Source organism: Camarhynchus parvulus, chromosome 4 (genome assembly GCF_901933205.1).
Source record: "Camarhynchus parvulus chromosome 4, STF_HiC, whole genome shotgun sequence".
Classification (NCBI taxonomy): Eukaryota; Metazoa; Chordata; class Aves; order Passeriformes; family Thraupidae; genus Camarhynchus; species Camarhynchus parvulus.
The window spans coordinates 26,577,793-26,599,056 of record NC_044574.1 but is presented as its reverse complement, the minus strand read 5'-3'; the positions used below and the strand labels follow the sequence as shown (position 1 = coordinate 26,599,056).

Sequence of the window (21,264 nt, the reverse complement as noted above, 5' to 3'; positions counted from 1 at the left end):
ACAAGGACTATTACTGCCTTGCTAAAGAACACGTGAGCATTCATCCATAAATGTCAATAAAGCCCTGGAGATTGCTGGAGTATTGGCAGTTTATGACTGCTCTGTGCAATTTCTGCATTGCAGTTAGAAAATTCAGTTTATGACAGGGATATATTAAAAGGCTGCTGTGTGAGACTGCCACATCCTATGATTATTGCTATTTTCTAAAATTGTAAATAAGAACCAATTAATTACACTGTTTTCAAGGAAAAGCTAACCTCAACATTCTGCAACATTCACTATTTAGGTTACATTAAACATCCTATCAAGATAAACTGCATCATTTGGAATATGGGGGAAGCAAACATTCTAGATGCAATAATTCTATCTTCACCTGCAAGATTACATCATAGGTTCCTGATCGCTTTTGCAAATTTTGCCAAATGATCCTGTACTGCATGCACTTTTTTTTTTAAATCAGAAGTGTTTTGTTTCTAAAATTATAAATAAGCCTTCTATAATTCTAAAAAACACACTGAACACAAACTCTGTTTGGAGTGACAACCGCCATTCATTGAGAGTTTTGAGGTATTTCCGAAGAGAAACGGCACCAGCAAAGTTGTTGAATCCAGTTGTGTTGCACTGCAGGAAGATGTCCAGTTAGCAGCGCCCTATGGAAGAAAAAGGTACATTTCAGTGCAACTATATTTTCTAAATCTCTGAATTGGGTTGGTTTCAAGATAGGCACACACTCATACTGGCTGAAATCCCTCACTTCTCTGTCACAACTTAGCCATCTCTTTGAACTTTGAAGGGCAGGAAGACAGCAGACGCGCAGTAGCAAATTGTCTCTTGTGTAAGGAAGGAAGCAAGTTTTACTTACTACAGCACTGGCCACAGTGAAAGCAACCAGCAGAGAGAAACCATGACAATGGTCCAAATAGAGTGAAAAAACAAGATTTCCTTCAAGTAAAATCTCAGCCTTTTTCCACGCATTAAAAAAAAGGGCTATCCAATTTAAGCCTTTGGCAAGTATTTTAGAATCAGAGACGTTCAACATGTAATTTTGTTCTTTTGTTCAATCGTTCAAGGGCATACTGTGAAAACCATGAGTCATTAGGAACCAATATGCCCACTTACTTTTGACCCTCACTGTTGAAAGACTGCGGCTTCGAGGCACCTGCAAGACAAAGAGAAAAGGAAAATCAGGTGTGCTAAAGAACTGTAACCAAAAAAGCTACCCGGGGGCCCAGCAACATTCAGAAAATCTGCACATTTATCAGTGCAGTTCTACTGTTACTAAGTCAAGTACAACAACTTTCTAGGTTTTTTTTCACAGCCTGCACACACACAAAAAAAGGAGCCCTACCCAAAGCCTCTCACATTTTCAATATTCACATTTTAAGTTGAGGGCACCTATGTCCATTTAATACGATGGGCTAACAGCTAGAAAAATATACACATTTTTAACAGAAATAATTTAAAACGTTTTGTAACCATACAATATGCAGAATTCTGCTAAAGTTTCACATATCTTATTTGTACCACCTTCCCTTCCTGCTCACCCTACATTTATTTTTGGCCCCTTTGATGCATTTCATAAATTAGGAGTAAATTTAGTGTTTTATATGTACTCCAAAATGACTGAAACACTTCCAGATGATGCTATTATTTATTCAGAAGGGCACTAAAGCAACGGGAGTAGGGGCAAAGCATTCCAAGATACACAGTTGATACTTCTGAGAATTTAACTATGATCTACTTCTCATACAGTATCTCTACTGATCATTATACCAGGCAATAACTATCTGTCAGTTCAGCTTCACCTCATTCGAGACCATCAAGCAAAGGCACTTATTCCCAGTGCTAAAATGCACATGTGGCACGTCAGCATTTTTAACAGGTTGCCTACATTCCTAGTTAAAATACTTGATGATGTTAACACTACAAACATTTAGCTGAGGCTTACTTGACCACACAGCAGAGGACGGCCACAGCTGCAGCTTCTGCTTCTAATTCTGCATCTGCGAGGACACTACAAGAGAAAAGTAGTCTCTTGAAGAGTAAACCTCTTCTGAGAGAGAAGGTTTAATAAAGACACACTTTGCAAGCCATGACAAACTTGCCATGATGGAGACAAGGTTTGAGGACAGAGCAGAAACATGGTAAGCTTTCTCCTTAGAACAGGTTCTGACAACAACCATACATCTGCATAATTAATACATGAAGGAAAATGGAACTATTCATCCTATATACAGGATGAGGCACTAAAATCTAATTGATATTTGATATACTACTCCACCCATATAGGGGACAGTTAAAAACTTAACCTTTTAAATTTTAAAAACAGTGTTGAAATCCACTGACTTCCCTTAACATATTTCTTTAACAAAATACATACCATAACCATTTTTTTAGTGACTACTTCTCCCTTCACAATAACAGTACCATCTTCTATCAGAGGAGGCCAGACGTGATAGGCCACAAAGGGAGCTGCGAAATCTGAGTCAAAGCTACGAAAGTACCTGTTGAAACAAACAGAACAAGAAATGTCTGCATATAAGTGCCGAAAGAGAAATATGTTCCAAATCATCAATGTTGATAAAAAGTAGCTACAGCTCTAATATCTTTCCACATCACAAAAATATGTATTCTTTATGTCGTCCTGTAAAAGAAATGGACTTGGAAGACAGACTTAGCAGAACATACTGTTTACTTATCCTGACAGATATTCTAATAAAGCCATCTCACACTTCAGAATGGCACTAGACCTTAATTTTTGCATAAGCCCCACACAAGCCAGGGCCCCTGTGTCCACTGACAGATTAAACCTTCTGAGCAGCAATTTGCCAGACACAGTCATCCCCTCTTCCTGGAATACCTTGCTAGAACAAGCCCCCTATAAGGACAAATAACACGTCTGTCTTTATGGATTCAAACTCACAACAAATACCAAATAACAGAAATTGTATAAAAAGCAATGCATCTATATGTTAGTAATCTATTACAATAGTAAATTATATAAAACAATGTCATAACCAGAGGCACAAAGCAAGGCATAGGGTACAACAATGTTTGGCTGGCTCTTTGTAGAATGCTATCACATGTAATAAACAGATATCTTTTAATTTCTACAATTTTAATTTAAGCTCCATCACTGTGTACCACATACAAATGCTATGCATGTAAGCATATACATATGCCACATTTATCTAGCTAGACAGGTGTACGTGTCTCCCCCGGCAGCACACAAAAACATATTAAATGTGGTTTCTTAAGGCCATACACACCAAGTAGGTGGAGAAAGCATCTCAAGACTATATCACAGTGGTTTTGCTTCCTAATTTAGCCAATAGCTTTGAGTGTCAAAAGCTAACTGTCCTGTATTTGGATAGGATCATTGAGTAGTCCTGTATGATTTTGCACTCCCCTGTTGAGAGTCTACTTTCATCTTCTCTATTTCTCTCCTTGACTTCTCAAGCTCTTCACGACCTGGGTTCCATTCTATTCTAAATTATTACTAGAAACTTCCTTAGTGATGTAAGGTGTTTTGCTTTTTAGAGAAATTTTTATGACCTATCAATTCCAATTATTTTCTAGACAACATGGAAGCACCCTACAGCTCTCTGCTAAAGAAACAGCTTGACCCTATAGAAAAAAGAAAAATTATTAACAAAATTCTCATTTTTAAGAGGCAGTTTTGGTTTTGCCCTGCTCTAAACCAGAAGAGATGGGAGCATATTAATACTCATATGTTGTACAGCAGCCACAGCCTGGAGGTTGCAGCAAACATGTTGATGACCCTGGTAATGACACCAACTGCAAGATCTCAGCAAATGTGACTTTTACAGGACAGGCCAGTAAGGAGGAACGAAGATGCAAACATTTTTAAAAAGGTAGATAGAGAGTAAGCAGGGAAAGCTGATGATCATTTTCTTCTTAAATGATAAATATGCTCTTGAGACTGAAGTTTATCTAGAAAACTGCTCTGCGGTTCACTAAAAAAAAATTGTTGATGCTTATGTACATGCTAGTATTTACACACTATCCTACACCTTAAAGACATACCAAATTCACTACAGACCAGGGGGTTTTGCCCTAAATTAATGTTTAGCAATATTGAACTGCTATATTAATTAGGAAACAAGTAGACTACAAAACCTTTAATGGTAAGTCTGACTGAATATAAAAATTTCTTACATGTTCCTATTGAAGCATTCTCCATCAACGCCATAGGCAATATCAAGAGGAGGAATGAGTGTCTGCATTGAATAAGCCAAACAGCACACCTCTCGAATCAAAGCGCTGATCACAACGAAATCCAACTCTCCTGGACATGGAAGCTTTGGGTTCCTGTTCATGCAGCAAACTACTTCCTGAAAATAAACATACATGAGTAATTTGCACTCACTAACAATTTTTTTCACAAGCAACTACAGAAATCCCCCCTAAATATGCCTCTCAGCTTTCTACATTTAAAGATCAGTATAAGAAGCTCATAGGAATGTTGCCCTGGACTATTTCAGAAAACAACAACTTCAGAAAGTATGTGCTGCTATGAACAAACCAAGGAAGCTGTTACTAAGTCATACATATACTAGTCCTAGCAATATTGTTCTAGAAAATAAACTGCTACAAGACAAAGTCCATATAGTAATTCTTTTCTCCTTCAGGTTACAGTGCATTTCTAATTTACATATTCTGAATTTACTAGCTCCAGAAAGAGATCACCACTGTCCTTGACTTACATGGACGCTGCAACAAACGTCATACAGATCCTTGTGGCAAGCTATATAATCCAGGACAGCAACTTCAAGTGATGTAGGTCCCCCTCTGTAACATATAGCCAAAGTGTCTTTTACATTTATTTTCACCTTCCAGAAGGCCATCTTTGCTGCACGGAAAGATTCCTGTAAAAGTAAAGAACATCTAGTTAAATACAGGAGACCCAGTTTAATATTTTATCAGTTATCTAAGAAAATTAATTTGACCCACTATCATCAAAACAAGGAGGAATATAATACATTGCTGTAAAGGAGAAAATTAACTCATGAGGAAGGAATTTTCTGATTGAGTGTAATTTATTTGCAGAAGATAAGATTGAAAAGCTTCATTTGCTGGGAAAAGAGGTTGAACTGGAGAGTGTAAACTGAATGACGGTTGAAAGAAAAAATCTTCAGTAAGTAAAATGTGCTTGGGATCACACACATTAAGAGATGCTGTCTCTCTAATACAGGTATGTGTTACACCATTTTTATAGAAAAGAAGATTCAATACAGAAAAAATGAAGACTTTCTTCAAACTTAGTTCATGGTAAATGTGGGGTATCTAGATGGTTTCGAGGGACCCAATTAAACTAAAAAAGCACATAGCTACAAGCATAAGGAAAGCATGATACGGAAAGATTTTTAGCTTTTTAGTGTTGTAGTATTTAATGCACCATTCCCAAAAGAATTTTTCTAACTAAGGCAATGTTGACCACTGCAGATACCATGTACTTTTCAGACCAAATCACTTGACCAATTTCAGACTAAATTTCACTCATTTAGTACCCGTACAATAAATCATTGACCCTATTCCAATCTTGGGACAGGTCAGGTAGGACACTACATTGAGAGTTCAATGTAGAAGTGTGAGGGGAAGAAAGAAAAATCAAAATAAAAAAGGGAAGAAAGCTTTTCTTCTCTGCACTTGACAGAAATGCTAATTTACCCACAATTTAAACCACTGCAGACATAGTATTTTACAACACACCTCCAGCCTGTAAAATAAGAAATAATATTTCTTTCTCACCACACATGCAATGTATATTATCCTCTGCACTGTCTCCAAGTTACAGACATATCGCCTCAAAATGCACTCTGCCTCCAAGCGTTCTTTAGCGTAAATGAAGTTATAGCGAGCTATGAGGCAGGCACGGTGTGAAGCGCTGCCCCGCCTGAGCCGGGGAGGTGAACAGGGCCTCGGGCAAAGGGCACGGCACTTGGGAGGACAGGGCCTCACGCAGGGTCTCACGCAGGGTCTCACGCAGGGTCTCACGCCAGGGCCTCAAACGGCATGGCAGAGGAGAGATACAGGGCCTCACACAGGGCCTGGCACAGGGCCTGATACAGGGCCTGACACAGGGCCTGACACCGCACAGCGGAGGAGAGCAGACCCTTGGACGGCATGGTAGGCATGGAGAGCAGGGGCTTGGACCGCAGGGTAGGCATGGAGAGCAGGGGCTCGGACCACAGGGTAGGCATGGAGAGCAGGCCCTCGGACGGCATGGTAGGCATGGAGAGCAGGCCCTCGGACGGCATGGTAGGCATGGAGAGCAGGCCCTCGGACGACATGGTAGGCATGGAGAGCAGGCCCTCGGACGGCATGGTAGGCATGGAGAGCAGGCCCTCGGACGGCATGGTAGGCATGGAGAGCAGGCCCTCGGACGGCATGGTAGGCATGGAGAGCAGGCCCTTGGACGGCATGGTAGGCATGGAGAGCAGGCCCTAGGACGGCATGGTAGGCATGGAGAGCAGGCCCTTGGACGGCATGGTAGGCATGGAGAGCAGGCCCTTGGACGGCATGGTAGGCACGGTGGAGTGCAGGCCCTTGGAGGGCATGGAGAGCAGGCCCTTGGACGGCATGGTAGGCATGGAGAGCAGGCCCTAGGACGGCATGGTAGGCATGGAGAGCAGGCCCTCACAGGGCATGGAGAGCAGGCCCTTGGAGGGCATGGAGAGCAGGCCCTCACAGGGCATGGAGAGCAGGCCCTTGGACGGCATGGAGAGCAGGCCCTCACAGGGCATGGAGAGCAGGCCCTTGGACGGCATGGAGAGCAGGCCCTCGGACCGCATGGAGAGCAGGCCCTCGGACCGCATGGAGAGCAGGCCCTCGGACCGCATGGAGAGCAGGCCCTCGGAAGGCACGGTGGAGGAGAAATACAGGCCCTCGGAAGGCACAGTGGAGGAGAGATACAGGCCCTCAGACGGCACGGTGGAGAGACACACCTCCGACGGCATGGTGGAGGAGTGCAGCGCGAAAGCCTATGGACACACATGCAAAGAAGTTTCATGTCACTTTACCATCCTCAGATGCTTTTCCCTATGGCAGACTTCTTCATCAATTTAATTTTTACAAGGATAAGGTGAGTTTTGAGCCAAAATAATTAAAGAAGCTACAGCTGGTTAGTCTAATATGAAGGCATTTTCATAAAGTAACATGTAAAGCATATAAGGCCAAGCACTTTGTTCCTAGGAAACACACTTTTAACTAGTAATATTTTGGAGATTTGTTCCTCTTTCAGTACCACTGAAGAGTACTGCTGAAGTCAAACAAGTGAAAATTAAATACTACAACTACAGAGTAGAACTCTATAAAAGAGGACTCATCAACAAAATAACTGTTTCATACAGTTGCTCTCCATGTATTTTGTAAAGGTGCATTATTTGCTGTTTTGTCTGAAACCTAACATAACTGCTTTAAAATAAAATATTTGGGCACTAGAACAAATAACCTAAAGAGTTTATGCTCCTTCATAACAAAGTAAAAATCTTGGCTTTTGTTTATATTTCAATTTAAATGAGGAAGAAATTCATGCTACCTAACATGACCGATTTCTATGATTCAGTGGCTTCTCAGAGTAAGGTCTCTACCTGCTCTGGATAACAGACTTTTTGCAATCCAGCATAGCAATCTCATCCCGCAAGTTCTCAATCTTCTGCTCGTACTCATCCAGTTGCTCTAGCCTCCTTAAGTTGCACCGGGAAGCCCTCAGACTTAAACACACAGAACAGTCAATCACAAGATGTCCTTCTATCAATGTAAACTATCTATCAATTAATCCTCATCACCACACAAAAGGAGCAAAAAAATAGGAAAATTATTGACGAAGCTCCTTTTGCTTGCTGAATAATTTCAGCATGCTTTCCTTATGCTGAAATACAGGAAAAATCCAGAGTTTAAAAACAAATGAAACAAAGCAGACCCTTGATCTTACTTTAAATTGTATAAGTGTAGTGTGGCAGGAAAGTGGATATAGCACTGTGTGCTATAGGAAAAATCACTGGTTAAAATTTGGCATCCTTATACTAGCTCAGATGATCAGGTCTAAAAGAAACTAATTTCTTTCTCACATTTAAGACGTTAACTAAACCATCTCAGTTTTCTTTCCTATAGATTAAGAACCTATGTATTGTCTTCTATCAGGTTCTTGGGCTATTTTTCTTTGCAGAAATACATTTGTCAGTCAAAAGATATCACAGATGTTAGTAAAGTAATACCAAAAGCTAACAATTCCTCTCCTGCTGTCCCCAAAAGAGGGGGTGATTCTTAAAGATTGGCAGACAACCAGTGAAGCAAGTTTATCTTCTGTCCTTTACTCTTAGTTAATATTAAAAACTATCCCAAAATCTCTGCTTTCCCTCCAAATACCAGTATTACTGTTGCTTTTCTCTTACCAAAAGTGGAAGGCAAAAAGAAAATATGTTTTCTATTTATTTTGAAGGTATTCACTCTGCCCTTCCTTTTCCTTACTGGAGGACCCTTGTGAGATTTTTTTGGGGAATGTGAATCAACAAAAGCTCTAACACTTATGAATTGATAGGATTCTTGTTCCACTTTTTTAAGGAAGAAGCTGACTGAGATGACCACAGGTAATAAGGCCAGCAACATCTGCTAAGAGGAAAGACTGCCCAGTTCCATCCTAAGTCAGCTCCTTCAGGAAGGACTTCTAGCAGAACAGTAGCAAAAGAGGGCTAAAGAATTCTACTACAAAGGACAACTGGGAAAAAAAATCAGATTTGGGAAGATGAGCTCTAGAAATAGGCATGGGGGAAATCCAAACTGATATTCTTGGAATCACTTAGTAAGGGCATGAAATTATATCACTTAATGTACTGACCCAAGACTTATGGAACGTTCATTGTTCTCGTGGTAATAGGATGCATGAGAATGTGCCTGCCACTTCGAGCTACCTCTTAAATTGCCATGGAGCTGGTAATAACTGCACAAACTTGTATCTGAAGCAATTTATTAACTTTCATATTATAATGCTCCATAAAATATGTTTTATGCAACTAGACAAAAACTCTTCAGGCCTAGTCACTCATCTGGAAATCCAACTCTCTTCCTCCATCTTATGACAGTGGCTTTTATCTTCTTATGTATTTATGTATCAATTAGATTGTATAATTAATTGTGACATGTTGTAGGTCCTTCAATAAATGTTACACTGTAGCTACTCTATTGATTTTTTTATTTAGGGTTTGTTCAGCATGCAACATTTCATAGACTATAACTTCACAAGGGATTGTCATGGACTATACAAAGCCTTTTTATGTAGAATACTGGCATGTTTTTCAACATCTCTGTCAAAAGCAAAACCTACCAAGTCAATTTATGAATGTGGGTGTGACTGTATCATTTGTACCCCACTTTGGATATATACACATGATACAGAGCTCAGATGCATTTTGAAACTCTGGTTTTAGGCCAGAAATAAAACATTTTACAAATCTCCATCAATATTTAGACATCAAGGGGAAAAAAAACCCAAAAAGCAAACAGAAAGAACTGCAGTTAATCTCCCTACTCTCGTTCCATCTGGTTGATCTGCACACGAGTTTCGCTTAGTTTGTCCTCCAGCTCTCGCAGTTCACACCTTGGTTTGCAGGACAAGTCTCTCAGCTGTAGCTCTCCTTCAGCTGAATCCTACCAGGAAATGAAGTAACACTGCTTGAATGTTCTACCTTATAAATTCCCTCAGTAAAGTACTACAGCATAATGGGCAGATGTATTTCTAAATATTTCAGCAACGATCATTCCTAAAGAAACTGAGAACAAAAGCTATTGCATTCTCTCTGAGACATAAGCAATACCTTTCAGGCACACCAAGGAAAGATTCAGTTATAGAAAGTAAAATATTCACTTTATTTTATACCTCATGGTAGAAATTATGGAAGGTCAGCACATGCAGATTTACTGCCCGAATCATCAGAACAAAGCATTTTGCAGATGTGTTGTATAGTTGGTTTTTTTAGTTAGTCAACTCCTGATTGACTAAATCATCAACTCAAGTAAACTTTTTGGGAAATCATGTATACAAAACAACAGAAAAAGTTATTAGAACACAGAAGGCAAGTATCATTCCAGAAAGCACACTACTATACATGCAGCTGCCTTTAACAACCCATAGAATGGCCAGCTAGTACTGGAATTAAATTAGTAACTGTGCAACAGGCTTTTCTTTAAATTTTGAATGTCACATGCAATTACAAATCTGCAACTGGTGTTCCTGGTGTACTATCATTTAATAACTTTGTTGTTTTATATTTTGGGAGGGTTTCGACGCACCACCGCTCCTGCTTTATAATAGACTCTAACTCTTAAGGGATATCACTTTTTATTTATCCTATTTTAATTGTGAAATATTTTGACAGAGCAGGTGTAAAAATGAGAAACCAAAGAACATGGAGACATCACTGTCAAATCTCAGATCTTGAAGACTTTCCCCTAGCCTGAATTAGCGAAGTCTCTTATTTTCATTCAAACCAGAAAGTCACTAACAGAAAATGTCTTTTCTGTTAGTATCAAACTGTTAGTATTACAACCCCTTCAGTAAATACCAAATACATATGAACTCCAAATATCATGGCAGGAGCATAGTGGTATCATGACACACATGGAACACTTTTTTTAACACTCTAGGAAATAATATAATGTTAAGATATCCTTAGAGTTTTTTCCTTAATAAAAAAAAGTAAAAGGAGCTCACAGATTAATGCATGGAGTTTATGCACACCTTCAGCTTACACACGTATTTTCACAGTGCTCTTTTTTCTAAAAGAGATATGGCATAAATACTGCCATTATGTCTCTGCAAATGTGAATGTAAATGGCAAATCTGTACCTAGAAAAGGAAAGCAGTATAATAACACAGACTTCTTATACAAAGCAAATTCCTTCATAATAGCATAGTTGTCTCCATAGGTGTCTCCACAAGCAGCTAAGGACATATTTCATTAAGTAAAATCTGAGGGAGGCTAATATTAACAGAAAGTCATTAAAGCACTTCCGCAGGTATAAATTCACCTAGTTCTATTCCCTTAAAATAAGTTCCTTACACACCTGAGTGACGTTGTCACTTCCTGAAGCAGTACAACATATACTTGGCAGGAGACAGCCTTTTATTTTTGCTGCACAATCATCTAATAAAACACATACATTAAGAAATGGTAAGAACACGTACAGAAAAAGCCAGAGCTGGAAAAAATAGCACATGTTAAATGTGTAAGTAATTAGACAAGGCATCAATTTACCTCCTTGAGCTGTTTCATTGAGAATTGAGAAGACCTGCTTTTGAATTGCATTGTTCAGTTCTAATATTTCACAGCCTCGGCTCAGATTTTCGTCAGCAGAATTCCCCTGTAAATTGATGTGTATTATTACATCTGTGTGGGCTTTCTTACCTAAAGTTACTCCTGTTACAATCATGGCACATATCCCTCCCACACAAGTGTTCCATGTGTGTCATGATACCACTATGCTCATAATTACATCTTCCCAACCTTTTCTTACTGGGTCCATTAGAATACTCATTTTTGAATACTCATTTCTAATAGGCAAATGAGCAAAACATCAGGACTTCTATGACCCAGTTCATTCACTACTTGAGAAAGCATACTCCTTTTCCATCATAAAGAGGATGCAACCACAAGTTGAGTTAAAATCTTTCAACAGTTATTAAAATAATAATCTAGCAGATTGTTGGATTTTAAAAAATAGCCCAAAATCTGGTTTTCACTTTAGCTGAAATAATACATATAAGGCTCTTATCTTGCTTTGTCAGCAGTCACATGAAGCTTCCATGCAATTTCACCTCATTTTTAAGAGTTACAGACTGAAACATATACTGAAGGAGAAAAACCCAGCATTATGTCTAGGAAACAGCAAAACTACATCACTTTCATTAAGTGCAATTCTGAAAAGGAGTTGATTAGGTTAATCTTTTCAGGGTACTACTGCACCTGCCAGAAGAATACACACTTCATACCTGCTTTACTTATCTTTACCTGTAACTTGTGTTTCACCTTCCACATAGATCACCCTCTAGGTCTTCAGGTTTTAATGACTCCATATGGTTTTTACAAGTTTCCGAAACAGCTGAAATTCCCACCCATGCCCCCATCAGCTTGTGTTTCGATTGCTGCAACATGCTTTCCTCAGGCCTTGGGGAGTGCAGTAAACCTGCTCGCCTCCACAAGAACACGGCTGCAAAGTGCATTTTTCCAGCTCATTACAGCAACATAACAGAATGTTTCCATCTGGCAGCTCCTCTTTTTCTGCAACAGCAGCCTGAAACTGTTCATCTTCATTTCCCAAGACCATAAAGACTATTCCTAAACCATTCAGCCCTCCTAAGGTCTACCTCCAACAACCATTTGCAAGATTTTGAAATACATGACGCTGTTCCTCCTCCTCTGTGGTAGCTTTACCAGCTACCACCGAACTCCTTAAAACCGTCCTTTGCCATGAATCTTGCAGACAGTTACTGTAACTCCTATGTAACTGTATGTAACTCTAACTCCTATTCAACCATGAAGTAAAAGAAAAAAAACTGATATCCCCTGAAAACACTGCATTTCTTTTCTCACCAACCACAGCACACACAGTAGGTGGTTACAAGCTCGGGACCAACTATCTGCATCCTGAAGGTACAGAAACGTGGGGATGCCGGACGGCAAATTCTATCAAGATTTTTTTCCCACTGAGCAAAGTTACAGCTGTGAAGTCTCATCTTTCCCTAATTTTACACTTTCTCTACTGCTTCCACTGTTTCACCTCCTCACCTCACCTCCTGTCACTCCTGCATGAACTCCATCTCACCCACCGGCAGCCCTCTCCTCTTAACGGCCGCTCCTCCCGCACCGCCCGCCGTTTCTGAAGCCGTTTGGCGGCCGTGCCGCGCGCTGCCTTGTAACAGCCTTTCTCCCTAACGAGTTTCCCCACCCAAAAAAGCTGGGATGCTGGATAACCCCTTCTCCCTTCCAGCAGCCTTTTTCCTCACGTTTTCGTGACCGTCCCTGGGCCCCAACCCATTCCTTCTGAGCACGACCCCAACCGTAGTCCTTCCACCGGCCGTTTTTCAACGCTCTCCTCCCTTTTAAGCACAGCCGGTACCGATCAAATCTCACTTTTAACCTCCAACCCTTCCTTTCAGGGAACCTTGTCACGGACAAAAAGCCAAATAACCGAAGCTATGGGAGCTTAACAGGTGTTAAAACTGCGCTAACTGGACGCGCGTTCCGGGCAGTGTCCCAGACCGCCCATGGAACGCCGAGCGAGGGCGGCTGTCTCTGGCCCCGAGGAGTGGCAGGACTCACCTCGTAGTTCTGCTGCCAGCTTTCCAGCTTCTCCTGCATCTCCCGGGCGCTTCCCGCTCCCACCAGGCTCTTTAAGTCTTTGGCCATGGCTAGATGTCAGCTCGCTCTGCTGTCCTTTCGGCAGTATTCTTCGGGCGGCGCGGGTGTAATGGAGATGGTAATGCCAGCCCGGGCCCCTTCCCTGGGCTTGGCCGCGTCCGAGGGCTTCCACAGCCGCGGTGGTGTCTCAACGGCTGGCGCGGCGATGGCGGTGCCACGGTACTGGGGGGCTGCGAGGCGCCTCGCGGGGCGCGTGGACGGTTCGCGGCCGCCAGGTGACGCTGCCGGGTAACGCCGGTGCGCGAGAGCCGCGGGGACCCGGCGCGCGGAGCGGCACCAGGGGGCGCTCGCGGGCCCCGCGCAGCGGCGGTGGCGGCGGCGGCGGGGAAGATGGCGGCGGCCGCCCCCGAGCAGGTCCGTCAGCAGCGGGACGCGGGCACGGAGAGGCGCGGCAGCGTCTCCGCCGGGGCCAGGGGGGAGCGGGGCCGCGGGGAGCAGGCGGTCCGGCCGGGGGTGCTGCTCGCAGAGGGGAAGCGCGGGCGGGGGCGCCATTTTCGCCGCGGTGGGGGAGGCTGGTGTGGTACCGGAGCGATCCGGCTGGGGAGGGGAAGGGACGGCGCTCGGGCGGCCCTTCCCGCCTTGTGCCCGGCAGTGTTCGGACAGGACGGGCTCGGCCGTGCCGGGGAGAGACGGCCCGAGTCTGCTGTCCGGGCGGGGCGGCCCGGAGCGGCGCCGTCCTGCCCGCAGGCGTGGGTGTGTGACAGACAAAAATACTTCGTGCCCTGTGTGAGGCGCCGGGCATTGGAGCGGTGCGGGGACGCCGCCGCCGCGCCTGTCAGGGCGCTTGGCGCTGCCGAGGGGGCGGGAGGCAGCCGTGGGTGCCTGCGGGGCTCCGCAGCTCGTGTGGGCTCGGCAGGGTCTCGGGGGGTCCAGAACATCTCCGAGGCAGCGAAGCCTCCACAGACTCGTCCAGGTCAAGCACCTTTCTCAACACCATCTCTTAATAGTTCTTCAGCAGCAGAAGAAAACACGGTGTTGTTACTCGTTACATCAGCGTAGATATGTGCAAGTGTAGTTACTTAAGGAGTAGCTTTAGGGTTCATTTCAAGTGAATAAACTTAATTCCATCCAAAAGATCAAACTCCTTCTTTGAAGATGTGAATCCCTAAATAACAAACAGTTCCATTCAAGGGAAGTGGAACAAAATTTTGGACAGCTACGAAAATACATTAAAGGTTTATTTTTACTATGAATATGTACAAGAGTTTCCTGTATTACTTTGTTATGTTGACAAGATATCCCTTACAATCTCATAACTTCAGATTATTACAGGAAAGCTACTTTGGCCAAGTTCCCCATGCCAGGTTTGAAGCCTCACAGTATCTTTATCAATGCTGCATGCAAGCAACAGGAGTTGAACGCAAACCCTGTGCTGTCAAACTAATTAAAAAACGGTATCCACCACACTCTTTTTGAATAGTCACTGGGAGTATATCACATATGAGCACAGAGGGAACGAAAATCCTGTGTATTGGCAGATGACCTGCCAATTATGGCCTGTATCGTTCCTGAGAGGTAAACATGTAATTAATTTCTTTGTAGCTGGTTTTAGTTTTTTAACTGTAACAATGTAATTAATAATTCCTATCTGCCATGATAAAAATATGATATAAAGCCATATACTGTCTGAAAGTATCTGGATTTTTAATTTAGTCATTGTACTAGCAGAGGTTGCTGTGGTTCTAAGTGTTTTTTCTGACAGCCAGGTGCCAGACTTAAATCTAATACTGAACATAATATCCAATATATCCCACTAGTCAATTTACATTTTTTGCATACATATGTGTATGCCATTGTAGCTAATTTGCGTGCCTTTTAAAGCTGACCCATGCCTTGTGTTACAGCAAAGCTCTAACGGCCCGGTGAAGAAGTCTATGCGAGAGAAGGCTGTGGAACGCAGGAATGTTAATAAGGAGCACAACAGTAACTTCAAAGCAGGATACATCCCAATTGATGAAGACCGTCTCCATAAGACAGGTTTACGTGGCAGGAAAGGCAACTTGGCCATATGTGTGATTGTTGTTCTTTTTATTTTGGCCGTCATCAATCTGATTGTGAGTATAATAGCTATAGTGTAAGCAACATTAGGTCGTATTTCATTTTGACGGTTCAGTAAAAAAAATATTTCCAGTATGGCTGAGGACTTAAAACATACTGAAGGAGATTCTCATTTTTCTTCTTTCTTTTTAGTTCTTTTTTAGTCTGAGCAAGGTTAGATGGAAGAATGGTGTAAGTTCAGGCATGAGTATTTTTGTAGTAATAGTCACCTAATGAGAAGTGTTATTAGTACATATGCATTCAGGATATATGGCATATAAAACATGGTTATATTTTATGTTACAGAGCTGTATGTGAACATTCAGAATTAACAAACCACTACAATTTAAAGCTTCATTGTTCTAATAATCACATTTTTATTGCTTGGTCAATGAGAAGTAACAAATTATTTTTCATAATTGCACAACCATCTGGGGGGATGCATTCTTGCAGTTCAATATATTATATACCAAGCTGAACTGTTCAGGAAATTTGTTTAATTAATTATTACCCTTAAACAGAAAAAAGATATTACTATGGATGTGTTTTAATATTTCATATATGTATAAATCATTTCAGTTACTGTTTCAAGTAAGTCTAAAAATAATTTAAAATGCTTTTCATAATTAAATGTGTTATGATGTTTTCAGTACGAACAAAGTAAAGTCAACTTACACTTAAAGCTCACTTTAACACTGGCATTAATAATTGTTCAAATAAAACATCTAATTAATACAATAATTGTGGTAGGAAGATCTGAGCAATCAACATAATCCTTGAAAATGTGTTTCTCTTTCAGATTACCCTGGTTATCTGGGCAGTGATAAGAATTGGTCCCAATGGTTGTGACAGTATGGAATTCCATGAGAGTGGCTTGCTGCGGTTCAAGCAGGTGTCTGACATGGGTGTTATCCATCCCTTATATAAAAGCACTGTGGGAGGGAGACGGAACGAAGACTTGGTGATCACTGGGAATAATCAGCCTGTAAGTTATACCATGAATTGAAAGTGTGTGAGCAGCGCTGGGGAATTACACTCACATTGCTGATAAATGTTACATTTGAAACATAATTAAGTTCACGCCTTTGTTTCTGAAGATTGTATTTCAGCAAGGAACAACCAAGCTTAGTGTGGAAAAAGACAAAACTTCTATCACCAGTGATATTGGCATGGAATTTGTTGACCCACGAACTCAAAATACTTTGTTCAGCACCGACTATGAAACTCATGAGTTTCATCTGCCAAATGGAGTTAAAATCTTGAATGTACAAAAGGCCTCTACAGAGAGGGTATGTTTCTTATTATTTGTAAGTAATGACAATACAGCCCATCGTTTGTTTGTGTAAGAGTAGAGTAGGGTTAGTGGTTTTATAGAGGGTTCAGTGTGCCTTTGGAAGCACTGAGCAATCCTGTTGCAGAAAAAACACCCACAACTATAAATATGTAGGAGGAACAGATTCAGTGAAAACAGAGTGGTAAATTTACATAATCTGTCTTATCAGGAAGCCTGTATTTGGTACAAGTGTTAGCTTTGTGTCCCATAAAATTGTCATATGAATTGTTATCTTTATACAGAAAATTAATTTTACATACCTTCCAAAATTCAGTAATCCTGTTTTGAAATTGAACGTGGAAAATAACAAATATGCAGAAAGGAAATTCAAGTTTTTTATTAAATTGCACAGCACTACTTTTAAAGTAATTAAAGTTACTCAGACAAACACAAGTGGCACATTTTCACTAATCCATAATACAGTTTTTTTGGTTGTGTTCTTAGATTACCAGCAATGCAACCAGTGATCTAAACATAAAGGTTGATGGTCGTGCCATTGTCCGGGGAAATGAAGGTGTTTTCATCACAGGCAAGACAATTGAGTTTCGAATGGGTGGAAACATGGAACTTAAAGCAGTAAGTACTTCAAATCAAAGCAATTTTTTCTAACAGCTTAGTTTCAAATTTAGGCTGATAGTAAACTGATGTAGCTTTATATAGCTTCAAACTTTATATAAATTACTCATGCATAGAAGTCAGTATATTTAGTAGGATTTAAATAGTTGATTTATTAGTTTGCTGTTAAGCAGTGGTTGAGTAGCTTCAGATAACATTGATTTACAACTGTTAAGACACCAAAAACCTACTATGCAGTTAAAGCTAATCTATTGACATGAATACCAAAGGGAGTTATATCTCCTCTGGAAGCTTAACCAGGGTTGACAACCTTTGCTAGACAAGCAGAGTTCTGAGCATTACCTTCTGTGCTGCTGTAAGACTCACTAGCATTCCTTTAAGATTTTTGGAGATTAAGATACCAGTATATATGGAGTGATGGAAAAGAAGGATAAAAATAGAGGTATATGCACTTTCAAGTGTGAATGAATTTCATGTATGAATTCAATTACCTGTTTCATGTCCATATTTTACATTTACAGCAATTGCTAATAAGAATGTAAGATGAAAAGTCACCCTGCTGCTGTCTTTCTCCATATCGATCCACCACTGGAATAGCAAAGTACATTGCTGACTAGATATCCATAGGCATCAGTCTAATTTTCATTAAAAAATCAAACATTTGTTTACATACCTTTTGTATTATTGTTGATTCTACAGCGATCCTAGAGGTGTTATTTATCCATTAAACCAGTTTGTCCTTCTCAAAAACAATCTGCCTTATTTACATTAGAAGTTGTAATTCTACAGTTTATTTTTTTTCCTCTCCTCAATAGGAAAACAGCATCATTCTGAACGGAAGTGTGATGGTCAGCCCGTCACGGCTGCCGAGCTCTTCTTATGGGGATCAGTTCAACAACGGCAACTGGCTGCGCTTCAAGCTGTGCATGTGCGCCGACGGGACGCTCTTCAAGGTCCAGGTCACCGGGCACAACATGGGCTGCCAGACCTCTGCCAACCCCTGTGGAGCCACACACTGAAACAACTGCTCCTGGGACAGGCCTCCTTGGTGTTTACATAGAGCTGTATGAAGTAATTGCATGCCTTCCAGGGTTTCTTTTTTTACAGCAGTTTATACTAACAATTCTTACATAGTATTTTTAAGGAAAGGCTGTTACGGTCAGCAGTGTTAGGTCATTGTGCTGTTAGCTGCAATAGTGGCACTGAATCTGTAAGCTTTCAGTGTACATGCATACTGAAGTACCTTCTTGAGTTGGGATCAGTAGAATATATGTAAAGAACATGATCTTGGCGACAGCTCTACTGCCTACAGCTGTCTCTAGAGGAGCTTTTTGTCCTATGTCCCAAGACCTTGAAAACTGCTGAGAACACAACTGCAGTCTCAAGTACTTCAACAGGAATGTCAACTTTTTGTTGGAAATAGATTTTCCTAGGATGGCTGAAGTGGCAGACTTTTCTTTCTTTTTGATACATTGATTAACCCCAAACTTAGGTGGCTTACCAGATGTGTACTAAGAGGGGGAGTGGCAGATTCACTTTAAAATATCACATTATTTCTGCCATGTATTCATTCTCACGTTGCTAAAAATTATGCTATCATAAATAATATTTGCAAAGTAATACAGAGTATGGAAATTTAACTTGAGTTTTGAAGTAGTCTTGTGGTTATTGAAGTGTTGCTTGAACTTCCATTCTATCTGTGCAGTTAATGCATTCTGCAGTTGCTTAATTTATGTGAAGTACTTATAAAATGTGTTTATAGTAAAAGTACATTTTTAAAAATGTACTTACAACTTGCGTACTACCCAAAAATAGTGTTTTCCTGGGTGTTCTAATGTGAACAGTGTCTGAGTCCATTAATCAGTAGGTAGTAATCTAAGCATAACTGTTGCAGCAGTGTCTGAGATAGATCTCTCCTTCCTCATAAATGTCAGTACTGATGCATTACTGAGAGCATCAAAACATTAAATTTTGAAGTTAAACTGCAGGTCTGTAATAATAAATTACAGTGGTAATTTATTATTACAGCAGCGGTGTAGGACAATTTATTATTATTGCAGCGGTGGTAGGACATCAGGGTAAATAGATGTGTATCAGAATTTGTCAGCAGTGAAACTATGGTGAACTGGGGTCTATTAGAGCCTTCCAACTGCTTCGGCAGCAGTGAGGTGTTTTGTGCTAAAAATAGACCAGCTATTTATAAGATTCCTTCTTTCCTCATCCCATGTATTTCTTCAGTTTAAAACCACTTTGTTTTGCAGTAGCATCAAGTAATCTTAATATTGGAGGTCTCAAAGTGACTTTGTAACAGCTTTTTGACAAGTTTTTTGATAAGCACACACTTCTTTACCTAAAAATTATGTGAGTTTTACACATTAACTTCAGAATTGATTATTTGTTACAGGAAGATAAACTATCTACCCTTGTTTTACAGTGCTCAAAGTACATAGAATTCCATAAATCACAAATCAGCTCCTGCTGTAACAAGAAATTAATATCCAAGGTCCCAGTTTCTGAATTTACTGGCAGGCAGTAAGCACTCATGCAGAATGTGTATGGTTGGAAGTGATTTTTGGAGGGGTATTCATCAGTCAGGCATTACAGCACATGGGGGAGGCCAGAGGAGTCGTATTTCCGTCACTGCTCAAAGGCAAAGCCAGATTTTGATGCTCAGTAATTGTTGCATTTTTGGGGCTGGACAGCAGTGGAGCTGTTCCGACAAAATCAGAATAAGCAAAATATAATGTAGCAAAAACCACTGAGTTCTCACATTAAAGACTGTGGGGAAGTACTAACATTTTGCATTCTTCCTTCATGGCCGTCATAGTTTTATCAGAGTTAATAGTTACTAAACACTTCAGCACACATTTTGCTGCTTTACACCCACCTTTGCTTTTGCTGCTAAGCAGTGCCTCAATTAGTATCTGTTAGAGTTAAGAGGAGGAAATGAACTAACGTTTTTAGAATTTTCACTCTCATGCTAATGGAAGTTTGTCACTTTATGTATACAAATGCAAACACATATTAAAAAATACGAAGAGCAGTATCCTCAAAGCTGAAGTACATCTTGAAAATAACAGATACAACCTTGGTCAAGTAGGTTAAACACGTATTAAAGCTCTTCTCTGATTAATAGTGACATGCCTATATGCTAGTATTGGATTCTTGTAATTATCAAGAGTTCTTTTTAAAATACTGTGTACAATGTACAGCTGAAAGATTTGTCACAAAGGTACTCTTAAATCATGATCTGCAGAGTTGTTTTTGAAGTGTGGATTTTTTTGTCAAAATGTAGCAAAACCAATCATAAAAATACCAAATGAAATAAATTATCAAATTTGCTAGCCACTATGTATTGTTAATATATTTTATATTTATATTACACAGTTTGAGAAATGTTGGTGCCACACATGCCTCTGTTGAGCATTTACTTGTTTATCTTCTAGCTGTGTAAGGTACATTTTTCTATATGTATTTAAAACATTGAGTGGAACACTGTTTATTTCAGTCCCACAGATGCACTTAAGATTCTGCATGTATAAAGTGTATTCTACATGCCTCTGTAAAATGCCATACTGGGTATGCTGAAACAACTTGCATGTGAAGAGCTCTCACCATCTTTAAGTGTGGTGGTTGTTCCAATGGGTGAAAGGCAGTAGAATTTCAAATGCTTGTTTTGAAATAAAACAATAAATTCTAAGATGCAGCTGCAGTCCAGAAGTGTTATTTGTAAGAATATAGTTTTTAATTAAAAATGCATTGTTGTGTTATTGATATGACAGCTGGAAGTATAAAAATTGTTCCACACCTGTTTGTCATAGGTTGTATGTGGTGGACTTTGCTCAGTGTAATTGTGTGCAATACCTGAAGCAGAGTTCA

General features: G+C 40.6%; 2 protein-coding genes across 2 annotated transcripts; one reads left to right on the top strand and one right to left on the bottom strand.

Moving 5' to 3' along the window:
* Positions 1–567: 567 nt before the first annotated feature.
* Positions 568–13,553, bottom strand: SPATA18 (spermatogenesis associated 18). Its single transcript, XM_030947503.1, has 15 exons — positions 13,341–13,553; positions 11,277–11,382; positions 11,086–11,165; positions 9,551–9,669; positions 7,614–7,736; positions 7,312–7,360; positions 6,665–7,004; positions 6,091–6,569; positions 5,773–5,961; positions 4,728–4,889; positions 4,180–4,355; positions 2,381–2,504; positions 1,949–2,014; positions 1,120–1,159; positions 568–650 (listed from the first exon to the last, which is right to left on the bottom strand). Exons 1-15 carry the CDS (start codon positions 13,425–13,427, stop codon positions 640–642), a joined length of 2,151 nt encoding a protein of 716 aa, XP_030803363.1. The 5' UTR covers positions 13,428–13,553; the 3' UTR covers positions 568–639.
* A 188-nt stretch (positions 13,554–13,741) lies between these two features.
* SGCB (sarcoglycan beta) lies at positions 13,742–20,736 on the top strand. The gene is made up of 6 exons (XM_030948254.1): positions 13,742–13,793; positions 15,284–15,493; positions 16,276–16,461; positions 16,574–16,765; positions 17,254–17,385; positions 18,201–20,736. Exons 1-6 carry the CDS (start codon positions 13,770–13,772, stop codon positions 18,402–18,404), a joined length of 948 nt encoding a protein of 315 aa, XP_030804114.1. The 5' UTR covers positions 13,742–13,769; the 3' UTR covers positions 18,405–20,736.
* The last annotated feature ends 528 nt before the right edge of the window (positions 20,737–21,264 follow it).

Excerpts from the sequence above, each read along its gene's own strand:
- SPATA18 (XM_030947503.1), bottom strand. The coding sequence starts at position 13,427 with ATGGCCAAAGACTTAAAGAGCCTGGTGGGAGCGGGAAGCGCCCGGGAG. Across the intron at positions 4,356-4,727 it reads ACGTTTGTTGCAGCGTCCAT|GAAGTAGTTTGCTGCATGAA; the intron begins GTAAGTCAAGGA and ends GTTTATTTTCAG. Across the intron at positions 2,015-2,380 it reads TCACTAAAAAAATGGTTATG|TGTCCTCGCAGATGCAGAAT; the intron begins GTATGTATTTTG and ends TTTCTCTTGTAG.
- SGCB (XM_030948254.1), top strand. The coding sequence starts at position 13,770 with ATGGCGGCGGCCGCCCCCGAGCAG. Across the intron at positions 13,794-15,283 it reads CGGCGGCCGCCCCCGAGCAG|CAAAGCTCTAACGGCCCGGT; the intron begins GTCCGTCAGCAG and ends CTTGTGTTACAG. Across the intron at positions 16,462-16,573 it reads TCACTGGGAATAATCAGCCT|ATTGTATTTCAGCAAGGAAC; the intron begins GTAAGTTATACC and ends TTGTTTCTGAAG.